Source organism: Osmerus mordax, chromosome 4 (genome assembly GCF_038355195.1).
Source record: "Osmerus mordax isolate fOsmMor3 chromosome 4, fOsmMor3.pri, whole genome shotgun sequence".
NCBI classification, from domain to species: domain Eukaryota; kingdom Metazoa; phylum Chordata; class Actinopteri; order Osmeriformes; family Osmeridae; genus Osmerus; species Osmerus mordax.
This window is the reverse complement of record NC_090053.1, coordinates 8,880,417-8,893,011: the sequence shown is the minus strand read 5'-3', so window position 1 is coordinate 8,893,011 and position 12,595 is coordinate 8,880,417. Positions and strand designations below refer to the sequence as shown.

At 40.2% G+C, this 12,595-nt stretch overlaps 1 protein-coding gene across 1 annotated transcript in view; it reads left to right on the top strand.

Moving 5' to 3' along the window:
- Positions 1-3,469, top strand: part of tafa5a (TAFA chemokine like family member 5a) — a 60,658-nt gene extending 57,189 nt beyond the window's left edge. The window contains exon 4 of the mRNA XM_067235257.1: positions 3,415-3,469. Coding sequence (XP_067091358.1) covers positions 3,415-3,423 — 9 coding nt within the window. The 3' untranslated portion in view covers positions 3,424-3,469. The remainder of the gene's footprint in view (positions 1-3,414) is intronic.
- The last annotated feature ends 9,126 nt before the right edge of the window (positions 3,470-12,595 follow it).

The following is a 12,595-nucleotide window of genomic DNA, read 5'->3' as shown; positions in this document are numbered from 1 at the left end:
AATTTGCCTTGCAGCGCTGCAATCATATACCCTGTCATTCATTTGCTGTGTATCATGTCCAGACAGGGCTCCTTCAAACTAAATTCTTACCCCTCGCTGCTCACATATAGGGTTTTGCCCTGGGCAGCCAGTGAAAAAATATGAAATTGCTTCAAGCATTCTTTTTTTTTTTCTCCTGGCAAATTAAACAATGGGAGTGGCACTCTGCATGCTGTTACCATTTTAAAAGAATAGTTGAAGAGTGATTGGTGAGGGGCAGGGGAGGAATAACAAAGCATGGAAGAGAGAGATGGAAGGAGACAGAGAGGTAGACCAATAACAATCATCTTGGGATGCCTGCTGACATTTCTGATTTCAGTTTGATAGACTAACAATGACAGTGGACTTTGCTGCATGTAGTGCTGCAATGGTTATCATGCAGCACTCTGCCCAATGCTGACTTGTCTGAAGTTTTTAAGATATTTCTTTGCCCCAGGCTTTGCTGTTGTACACACCGATGAGGAGTAGAGGGGAACCATATCCCATAACACAGCACTCCATAAATTTGAAGATGGAAAGAATAAGAATATATTGTTTTTTTCTAGATTGTAAAATGAAGAGGAAACCATCTCCAGACTTTTATATATTTGCCAATTTACTATCTGTGGTATTCACTGAAAATATAGCTCATCTAGTTCTGCTCACAAAACAAATTCCTTTATTATTTATCAGAAAGTAATTATGTTCTCACACGGGCAAAACATCTCCTCATGTTTTCCAATTAATTCAAGCACAAGCATTTATTAAAAAATGACAGATAACAACAAACGTTATATTTATACCCCAAGAATCAACCATTGTAGGCTAATCTTACCAGTCACATTCATTCTAGATTTTGACCACGTTTTGACTGAGAGCAGGAATGCAGTGAAGGATGATAATTTCGTGATAAAACTCAATGGCTATTACCTCTCTTTCTCTCTCTGTCCCTGTCTCTCTCTATCTCACTCTCTCCCTCTCTCTCGCTCTCTCTCTGCTATGTATGCCATTTCACACTATAAACATGGTACTTCAAATGCAGTCTTAATTTAATAAACATACTATTTGCCTTGTAATTCCTATTCAATTGGCAAACTGTTTACATGCGTAAACATCATAGCTAAGACTATGCCAGGGTTCCAAGGGGCCTTCAAAATCTTGGAAAGTCTGTGACATCTAGAAAGGTCAAATAAGGCCTGGAAGGTTTTGAAAATGGGACATGAACCTTGAAAGTACTTCATTATATTTACGCATTATATTTGCACATGATATTTACACAGTATTTTATATAGAAGTTATTGTTTTAAGGTTGTTTTACGGTTCCATAAGCTGAAAGTCATCAAATTAATCTCAAATGCATGAAGCTCCATTGTCAGTGAATGTGTCTACCTTCTACATAGCATCTGATGGGATGTGATATGAGGCACTTCGCCAGATTACATGCAACAAACCACGACTGCAGTCTTCAAGAAAAAACACCAGAAAAAACACCAAATTGAAATTCCAGAGTTTCTTGCAGTACAGTATGACATTTCCACATGGAGTCTGACTATACCGCTAATTACAAGTTGGTTGTTGTCAGTAAAAAGCCTATCGCTGACAACCATATAGCTGACAGGCTATTCTGCCCTTCAGATAGTAACAGTATATAAAAACCCTCAGGCCCACAAGTGATGTGGCAGACTGTGAATGACTAACATCAGTGGTGTATAGGGAGGAAAGGGGCCGGTTGTAATCAGTCTGATTTGGCAGCAAGCATGGACTCTGGGTAGGTCCACAGCAGAAAGAGCCAAAGAGGTGATCGGTTCATTCAGATGCACTGTCAGGAGCCTAACCATCTCCTGCTCTTTAGCTGACCTTCTCAAACAGGGTACAACGGAGATGGAAATAAGTGTGTGTGTGTTTGCTTGATGCATTTTGGGGGAGTACATGATCAATTGTATCATAAACAAATGTAGGCTTGTTTAGTGTATAGCGTACATTTTTTCTATAGAATGCTTTTACAAAATAATGAATTTGCATGTTGCACCCCGTCCTTGTGTTGGCTTATGAGAATGGCTGTGTGTGTTTGGGTCCAGTGAAAGTATCTGTCCACTCAGTTTATGTCCACTCAGAATGCCTGTGTGTGTGTTTGTATGTGTCTAGTCAAGTGTCACTTCCGGTTGAGAATGCACGAGTGGACAGCACAGATGTACATGCTGTGTGACAGGAAGACTGGGCTGCTGCACCATCTCTAATTGATCCCATTGGGTCACGAGGCTCAAACTGAACCAATCAAAATGCAGTTTAACACCATTGCAATGGTGAAGACAGCTGCTTGTCTAATGCCAGCAAAAATCAGTGTACAATAGCCCCCCCCCCCCCCCCCCCGTGTTGTAACTTGAGTAAAAACGATTATTTTGACAATAATAATAATTTTGTCAATATGTATATTTGAAGCTTAAGTAGTTCAAAACTGGTTGTTTTCAGACAAGCATATCCCACTCATTGATTAGCATCTGTCGATGGCTCATTATTCAGCTGTATCTAGTTTGTGTGGAGGATTTGCAATCCGCTACCCCTCACTTCCACAGACTGGAAGGTTGTGGTTTCTTCTCCACAATATCTCAGGTAGAAATTTGCTTACTTCATGTGTCAGACCCCACTCCGAGGACTGCTCAGCTCCATCCCCTGGGACCAGGACTGGTTCACAGTCACGAGGCTCAGATCCACTGACATACATGGGTCTGATCAACACTCTGCTTTGCTTAACACCTCTTTTATATACCATGTATTCTCTAAAACCGTACCCTTTGGAATTGGCTGTGTTTATCACTGTGTGTCATCTGACGGGGTTCAGCTGGTAATATTTGAATCATGACGCAGGGCTGAAGCGTTTCGTCTCCTTGGTCTGTTTGATGAAGGTCTTTTGTATTATTTTGTCATTCCATGTGGCTATGCTTTGTGTGTTTTTGCTAACTATTCTGTATACTTTCAGCTTCACCCCACACTTCTGCTTCACCATTCTTCACCCCAGTGATGTTACTATGCGAAGATATCTGTGCAAATACATGTGTTTTACTGTAGACACGTGAAAATATCCTAAAATGTACTTGAAACTTTCAATCAAAAATCTAAAGTTGCCAAGGTGTTTTCAGTGCCTACAATATATATTCTTCTTCAGCTACAGACAACAACTTCCAAATTAATGCACATTTCTATTTTATTTCACTCAGACAAAAAGTCTGATTAATTGAATTCAAATGTTTGTTTCCAGAATGCCAAAAGAAAAGAGAGTTGTTTTTCCTCTCCAAAGTGAATTGGATACCTTGTTTGATTGAGTAAGAGCCAAGATGCAATTCTTCCCTCTACACGTGTGTCAGAACCAAATGCAAAATACCTTCCCTGTGATTTCAGGCCCTATGACGGCACATACACAAACAAGACAGAAGTCACTCCCAGCCAGACAGACAGCAAAAGTCAACCACTTTTCAAGGACAGACATGTGAAAAACAACAAACTGCAGACCCTGGCAGGCTAGTGCCACACAGCAAGGTACAAATGAATTCTGTTTCCAACCGCAATGTCATATGCATGATTACTCCTTTGTGATGGCAAATTACATCCTTGTTTTCTCATCCATAATGATGTAACACCATCTGATGAAATGAAAGTGTTCAGAAATGGAAGCTGAATTCAAAATGATCAGCCTGGGACTTGACACAGTGAGGGTATTTTTCAATGGAAATGTATGCCTGATAGCTGGAAAGTTGAAACATATAATTACACTGGATTCATAGTCAAGCATTACGGAAAGTAAAAATGTAAGGAAAACCTGAAGCTTAAATGTTTTATGTTTTCTGAGGCAAGTGGACCAACTCTATTACCATCCAGGGTGAATTTTCCCTCTCTGACTGTTCCTTCTCCTATACTCTATTCCTAATACACTTGCACCAGACAGATATGAATAATTCAAGGTAAAACCGCCCCAAAGGTGCTCTTGTTCCAAAGTCTTCACCTGGAAGAAATTACAAAAGCCCCTTTAAGGGCCAAAAATATTATTGTCTGCCCATGTTCTCTGTTTTCACGCTGATTTGTTTTCCTACAACCCGAGTGCTGTCCCTTAAGAGCAAATGCAAAGTCAGGGCGATTGCAATACGAGTTAAGCTGACTTTCAGTCTAGCTACAGTGAAAAAGACAGTAGTGTACATGAATACCTAGAAATTATTATTTTAGATATTTTTCGGGAATCCATTCCCTTCCCCTCGAGACAATACCGGTGTCTCAGTGTGATCCAGCATTCTGACAAGAGTTGCTTCCATTTATTTCTTACACTGAACTCCATAAGGGGATTTAGAGAAGACTCATTTCGACAGTAATTTCGCTTTTCCGTCGACATGTTCGACTCGCCAGAGGGCAGCACTGACCCCACAGTTATGCTGGGTTCATTAAGGGCCGTGACAAATTACAGCCAAGAAGCATTCAGAAAGAGATCACATTCCATTAAAAAGATACGGAGGCGATGGTCACACGCTTTAACCTCAGTAATATCAGGTCATCGTAGGACTTCATACGACCACAGCAGAGACGGTATCCAATTGAATTAAGGCTCATTTCAGACACTGCAGTCTGCCTCCCGGCATTGCATTTCTCAATTCATTTACATATTCGCATGTCTAATATGACACTTCAACCTGAGCAACAGCTTGCAGTCATTAGAGAAGGTTCGTTAAGGGAAATGAGCGTCACACCTTCGTAGAGTAAGGAACATACAACTGGTGTGATCCAATTAGGGAAAAAACTGTAAAATTTGCCAAGAATGAAGGTACCAAGTTCCCACCTACAAGGTTGTGTTCTTAGTTACTATATTTAAGTTGGTAGGAAAAAGTTTGTGTCAAAACTTCAAAATCTTACATTGCCAGGTCACGTGCAAGGAACAGCTATATATATAACAGATAAAAGACTTTGTATTCTGCTCCAACCGTTCAGTCACCTGACACAGTGTAAGAGCATCACAGATAAAACACAGTAGCCTAAAGTTAGGGGCTCGCCATGCCAACCTTAGGACTGCCTCCCCCATAAAAAGCTGAGGCTCTCACATCTGCAGTAGAATGGAACCTACAGGGGCTGTTATGGATTTGCCTCCAATTCCATTCTCAAACCCCCTAATGTCTGTGTTGTATTTCCTATTGATCCCCTCACTCCCTCTCTCCCTCCTCCGTCTCCTCCTCTCCCTCCCTGTCCTTTCTTCTTCTCCTACCCTCCCCCTCCCCTACTCCTCTCCCCCCTCTTCCCTCTCCTTCATCCTCCTCTTCCTCCTCCCTCTCCTCTCTCCAGGTCTCCTGACGATGGTAGGGGCAGACGCTCCCTGCGGAGTGGTTGGTGTGTGAGCCTCTTCCCATAGCCCCATCGTCCTTCGCTGTGTGGACCATCCGTCATCCAATCATCAGCCATTTGTCTGTTCTTCAAAACTGATGACGGAAGCGAGGGGGGGTGGACGCAACCCTTTTTTGTGCCACTTTGAACCTTTTGTTGATAAGGAGCCTGAACTTCTAACACCTGGAATGTGAGATATTCGTGGAAAGAACACATGGGACTCTGCAATTCTAGGTTCCACTGAACGTAACTTTTTTTCCGTTTTGTTGTTGTCGTTTTTTTTGCTGAATTTGGAAATACCGAATGGGGTCATGAGGGAGATTCTTGGAACTAACCTAGACCTGGGACCACCTGGGATGATGCGAAAGACATGGAATGATAAATGCTTTTGGAGTTTATGCTTGACAAACGCTCTATAGTGTTCTTGCAGACCAAAGATAGAAATGGTGACGCTGGCTATATTCTAGAGGAGTTAATGGAGATGGTGAAGAGGGGATAGGGGACTTTTGCAAGTGGACCCAAGTCTTGCATCCCCATGGGCCTCCAATACAGACGCTAATGTACACTTAGGGATGAACAGTAGGACTTGTTGCATTCAATATAAATTGTATACAAAAAAAAAAAAAAAAAAAACTGTCTTAACAAAGACAAACTTTTCGAATCCTTTTCGAGTCCAAGGATAATGTGTAACTCGTTGACGACGTTTCTGTTGGGACAACTAAACTGTACTTGTTTACTCACTGCTAAATTTTGAACATGCATTTAATCCGAGTTACATTTTCAATCGCTATATTTGGACAATTTGCAGTCAGCATGGCTGGTTATAGTGAAACAAGCAAATCATTTCTCACCAAGAGAGAAGAGGAGGGAGTGAGGGGAAAGAAAACCTGTTAGGATTTCATATATGTCATATCTGTTCGGAGGAAACAAACATTAAATGTATTTTCAAAAGCCTAAAGTTATATATTTAACAGTTTTATATGTTGTATCTTTGTAGAGAACCTTATTTAACACTGAAGATGTGGTCACTTTGCCAATCATAAACTGTGGGTACACAGTGAGCTATATCCTTAAGCTGCTTGTCTGTCTTGTTCATTTGAACAAAGTCAAGTGGCTCTGCCTTTTGAAGCTAATCGGTTATTTTTACAACATGAAATTATGTATTATTTAACATGAAATGAAGAGTAAAGTACTAGAGACTAATTAAAGTGATGAAAACATAACAAGATCCCTCTATTGACCTAAACTATACCTCTTTCACACCAGTAGCCAGGGTCTTATGCCGAAAATTTGAATTGAGTGTCCAGACCCATACATGCATAACGATGCGACATGAATAGTTGTTGTGTTGTCACAGAAAAAAAAGAAGAAGAAAAAAACAAACAGTTGATCACATAATTACAGCTGCTGGTTTTTGACTCCACTAAATGTGTGAATTGAGAAAATCTGTTGGCTTTGTGATTCTGCCATATCTTTATTTTCACTTTTGCATTTTGTGGCATCTGTGGTAACCATTGAGAAGTAAATGGCACTCGCTTTCATCAACAAAAGTCTCAGAAAGGACATTTCGGCATTGTGTGATGGCTGTTAACATGGGTTAAGTCCAGCTTCTGACCCATGTCACCTACACGTATCACTGAAAAGAACTTGAGTTGCCCAGACCAGTGATTCAGCCATGTTTCACTATTGTGATTAGGTTGGTGTGAAAGTGGTATGTAATGTTAGGGGAAACTTGATAGGAAAAAATAAATAAACTGAATCTGCACTGGGACCCCAATAGTGTTTATGATAATATGCAAATGTGATACCTGGAAATTACATTGTATTTCAAACAATGAGTATCCCTATAATCTACCAAAAGAAATGTGCAAGTTGCTTAACAGGTGCAAACATAGTGGAGCTATTATGTCATAGCATCAGAATATTCCTTTTTTGAAGTTATCTGTTTTCAGAATGTGCAGATATTTGGATATCTGTAATATGTGTATAAACAGCACATGTAAGAGATACTAAGAACATGACCACTGTCTGTAGTTTCATGATTTTCTCTTGGAATCTTGAAACGTGTTGTTAGATTAAATCTTTGAAACCTCATGCGCTTATCTATAAATCAGTAGCCATGGTTTTCTAGGATTATGCTTCTCCTACAGTATATTGATTACAGAGGTATGAACTGTAAATGTGTTGTGGATGTAACTGCTTTCACAGGATGAGTGCTATAGGATATCTTAAGCCCTGAAAGAAATGCTTCAGTTTGATCACCCAAATATAGCATTCTATAGGTCAGGAATAAATTATCCTTTTTTTCAGTTCTCTTTAAAGTCCATAATATGATGATTATGCCACACCAAAGGGAGAGGAAAAAAGGCTCAAAGAATATTTTCCATTTGATATTGTGAATACATTACTTTAAGAGATTGATTTGAAAGAACTACAAATACAGAGCAGTCAGAATGTAGGACTATGGTCTCGGAGGCTGCAGTTCTCTTGAATGATCCTATTTTATTTATTAACTTTAATCTGTCCTAGTTTTCACACTACATCACTATTAACCCATTTTAGCTGAGAGGGAAATTAAGCATACATATGAACAAAACGAACTATGTTTGCTTTAATGAGAAATGACCGATTGAGATGAAGACAGAAAAAGTGTCCAGAGTGGCAGTTTATTAAAAAGAAAATCTACGTTTCTAATAATAAACCCCGCTGCTAAAGGGTATATACTGTATATGGCACATGTTTGATACACTGCCACACAACAGCCAGGTGTGTGTGTGTTTACGTGTGTGTGTGTGTGTGTCTGTATTTGTTGGAAGGCAGAGCACTGTGAAACAAACAAAAAATACTGATTTTTTCTCCTTACACCCTCCAATCTGCCATTTTACCTTTGTTATTTTACTACACACAATGTGTCTCCTGACAAAAAAGCTTAGTAAACCATTAAATACACAATTGAGTTTGTTCAGATAAAGCTTATCTCCATTGCACAGTGGTTTCCCTTCTTCAGCATTTTACTCTTAATCTGATCCAGGTAAATTTGATAAATGCAAATTATTTACAACTGATTTTCTCCTTGTGTTAGATGAATTTCAAATGGCTTCCCTTTGCCTGGTGGAGGTCAAAAGCATTACATCTTCAAACTTCAAAGATGTGAGAATGGTTTCCAGTCGTTGGATAGAGTGGACATTCGTTTTCTTTGTCAAATCCCTGTTCAGCTAATGTACTCACTCTTGCATAAATACCGGCTACCAACAATCGATTGCTGAGCTTGTGTTTGCTCGTGAATTTCCTCGGGTCCAGGAAACAGAGAAAGGAGTGTCTCATCTAAGAATTGGTTTACATAACAGGCTCGCTAACAAGGTGCCTGACATATCTAATTCCCCTTGATTGAATTCCAATAATTATCTGGTATCCAGGAGGCAAATGTGTTAGATGTCATGCTTTGACATAATTTATTTTGGGTTCTAAAGAATTATGTGCGGTTTCCTCAAGCTATGTAGTTTTCAGGTGGAGATTTGCCAGGATTTAGTTCATCATCACTGATGTTCTGAGGGGATATCAAGTAGGTCAGGTATAAATGGATTAATATTCATGAAATACGGTGCACACGGACTCTCATCATTCATTTATACCATGGATAACGACAGTATATCAATACATATACTGTATAATCAATATGCAAATAAAGCACTGCTTATAAAGTAGGGCTTCAAATCTAGTGAGCCAATGGGTGTGAGCACATCAAGTCATGGTGTGATTCAGGTTCATCAATATGCATGTCTCCCTTCGACACAACGAACCTGAAACGGCTTGAGAGATTTATCTTCTATGTTTTGGACCACCGCTATCACAACGACCACATGACCAGCCCCGCAAGCTCGATCTCTCCCCTTGTCAGTTTCTCTTCCAACCATACCACTGGGTATGTCTGATAGCCACAGTGTACCGGTTTCTCGCAGGAAACTCCAGAGCCAGACGATCTCTCGTCCTCTGCTCATCCTCTTCGCCTCATCCTTGACGGACTCGGAGGAGATGTGCCTGTGTCAGCCAAGCGTCAGGGTCCATTTAACATCACTAACAGCCTGCATACATTAGTGCCTCCTGTTACACTGCCACCGCAGTGCCACTCCACCTCTGTTGTGCCCTGGGACGTACACTGGGTGTGTGTACGTGTTATTCTTCATGACTGCTACAGCTTCCCTCTCGTGAACTGTCATATCCATGAAGGTTCTGTAATTACTAGAATTTTAAACCCAAATAACATAGCAATTGATGCATGGGGTCATGCATCACTTGGTTATAATAAAGCAATGATATTTACCTTTATTATAGAATAATATATTATATAGTTTTTGAAAGGTAAATTGTGCCTACTTCAAAAGTGGCACATTTCAATGGCTAGGCTGTCCAATGACACAATCTGAGATGAGCTCAGACAGAAAGGACATTAATGTCACACAGTGTGGAAAGGTATGGGAAGTAAAATAATCCGTTTTTGCCTGCTTCTCTTCATTAAAATGCATTGCCAGTGCTGCCTCGCTCCAGGTCTATGTCTTGAAGGAATGTTGTAACAAAGATCTTGCTGATTGTCTGGGCGCTGGCGAACAAATGAACACCACCTCGTCACCCAGGTTGGGAATGCAAACTGGCGAAGGCCGAGTAGTCCATTAAAACCAACCAACTTCATTGACTTGATGCCATTAAAATGTTAGCAAAGTGTTGATCTGACAATTGCCCTCTTTTCCCCCTCTGTTAATCTCCACCAGAACGCTTTTAAAATTCCAATGGCATCTGCCCCAGAAAAGAAGCTCTATAAGTCCATGCATACAGAAGCATGGGTGAGGATTCTGCTCCTAAGGATGGCTTCATGGTGGTTTTACATTTATGTGGCTGTTAGAGGGGGGGGGGACCCGAGAAGACAAAGACCATGAATTGTCGAGATTCCTTTCCAAAAGTCTTAGTTTTATCTTTGAACAAATTAGGGCACACAGTGGTTCAGTTCAAACAGCCCTGATGTTCCATTTTTCGTCTTCCTCTGTTCCTCACATGACCTCAGATTTGGAAGGAAAGGAGAGGTACAGTATTGAAACCTGGATAGCTCTCATAGGCCTACATACAGCATTGCTAATGTGAAGGAAATAAGATAACGTAAGGAATAATATTGTAAAATGAAAAGAAAGCTGGCAAACAGTCAGACTTTCTAATCGTGATAATGGTCAAAGTCACATCTCCAGCATTATAAAATGTACCATGTACTACTGACCCTGAACAAAAGTTAATTCATGGTGTCTCACTGTTATCTCAAAATACCAACACGGACCACCGGTGCACCAGGCATGGAATACATTTCGTCATTTAGCAGACGCTCTTATCCAGAGCGAATACAGATCCTGCCTAGGTACAATGACTATTGAGTGTGTGTGAATATTTGAAGTTTTGCCATGGCTAACTGTGATGAAATTGACAATCTCTTCACACCTCTCTGGTTCCTGTCAATGCGGCACACACAAAGCCAAAACCATAATGAGGACTATGGACAGAAAAAAGGGTTGTTGAAGACCTCCCACCAGTTCCTAATCAGGCCCTGATGTGTTTGGTTTAGCCCTTCTGCATCTTGATGAAGCCAGGCAGCTGGAGGCACGGCCTGCTCATCTGAAGCCTAAATTAGAAAAATCACCACCTTTGCCAGTTCCTTTAAAACCCCATTTCCATCCTGTCAACTCTTATTAAGGACACAGAGAGGTGACAATAGATAGAAATATGCATGAAAGAGAAAGCCTGGCCCCGTCCTATCACAGTAATTCTGACCGCTACTTACCAAACTGCCAGCTCATTTTCTGGTGCAAAGTAGTTTTCTCTTTCGTCCTCCCCTGTGCCCAGAACACTAGACGTTAGCAGCAATTGCCCGAAATCCTCCCTTTTGCAGTTTCCATACAATTATGAGCACCAGTCACAGTATCACTGAAGGATTACGAGTTATAAATGCTGATCCATGAATAAATTAGCTGCTTTTTATGCATAAGCAGGAAAAGAGTAGAAAATAATCAGGCAAGGAGAAAGTGTGGTTTGCTCACTACCTAACCAAGGCTACTTTTAAAAATCTGATTTGGGCTTTCTTAGAAAAAACATGACTTAAAAAGAAAAACGACTTTTTATTATAATTTTCTGAATTGTTCTGCATCTAAATGTACTCTAATTGACTGTGTGTAACCCCTGCCCACAATACCACTTACTGTATATAAGCTTGAAATTCCACCCAATGGTCTATATGAGGTGCTTATGGTTGCCTAGGGTTGTGAATATTTTTTTTTATGGGTGTGCAAGATGATCAACTTTATGGTTTATTTATGGTGGCAATTAATGAGTCGCCATCAAGTTCATTAGTTCAGTCGTCCACTGTGCAGAAAATCTTATAAAAAGGTGTAAGGTAGGTGATCTGCAATTCAAATGAATACAATTAGAAGACGCTCAAATGGACAACAATGATTGGTTGTTATTGTCCCACCTGTGAAGTGTCACACTAAATTGCTTGGGTCTCAGCTGCACCTACGAGTGATAAATTCACTTTAATAGTTGAAAGGAGAGATGAACAAATCTTTTTATGGTGCAAATTTATAATTGCAGGGCATTTGGAAAAGATACACACCTTTGTTGGTAATTGCACGTGGGCAATTATGTATTAGCATGATAAAAAAAAGAGAAAAAAAACTCTGCACACATGACAACCATTACGTTTGCACCTGCAATGAAGAAAAGTGCATGCAGTGAAACTAAAGGTCAAGGGAGAGATTGAAGAGATGTCACTCTGCTTGCTTACTTTAGTCACAGAACCAATACATTTCCACAATCAAAACTAACTGATGATTTCCAATGCGCAAGCCTCTGCCTACAGTTTGTTGGTCAAAATTAAAGGAGGGCAACTATGACATGACGTTATATCTATCATACGCCTGTTTAATGCTTTTTCCCCTCGCCCCTATTTGATAACAATATCTCAATGTGCATGTTCCAAAATCGAGTTACCATTTTTTTTCTGGCTTGTCATAGCATCCTTCAATATAGCATGCTTGCGTTTGGTAGACAATTGAATACAAAGTTTAATCCCCACTTTGCCCGTGAAAGGTCCTGCACTATTGTGCACAGCAATAAGCGTTCTCTGTGCCACATTGAGAGCTAAATGGTGTTTGAAATGTTTTAATCTACTCCTGTCTCTTCATTAGCT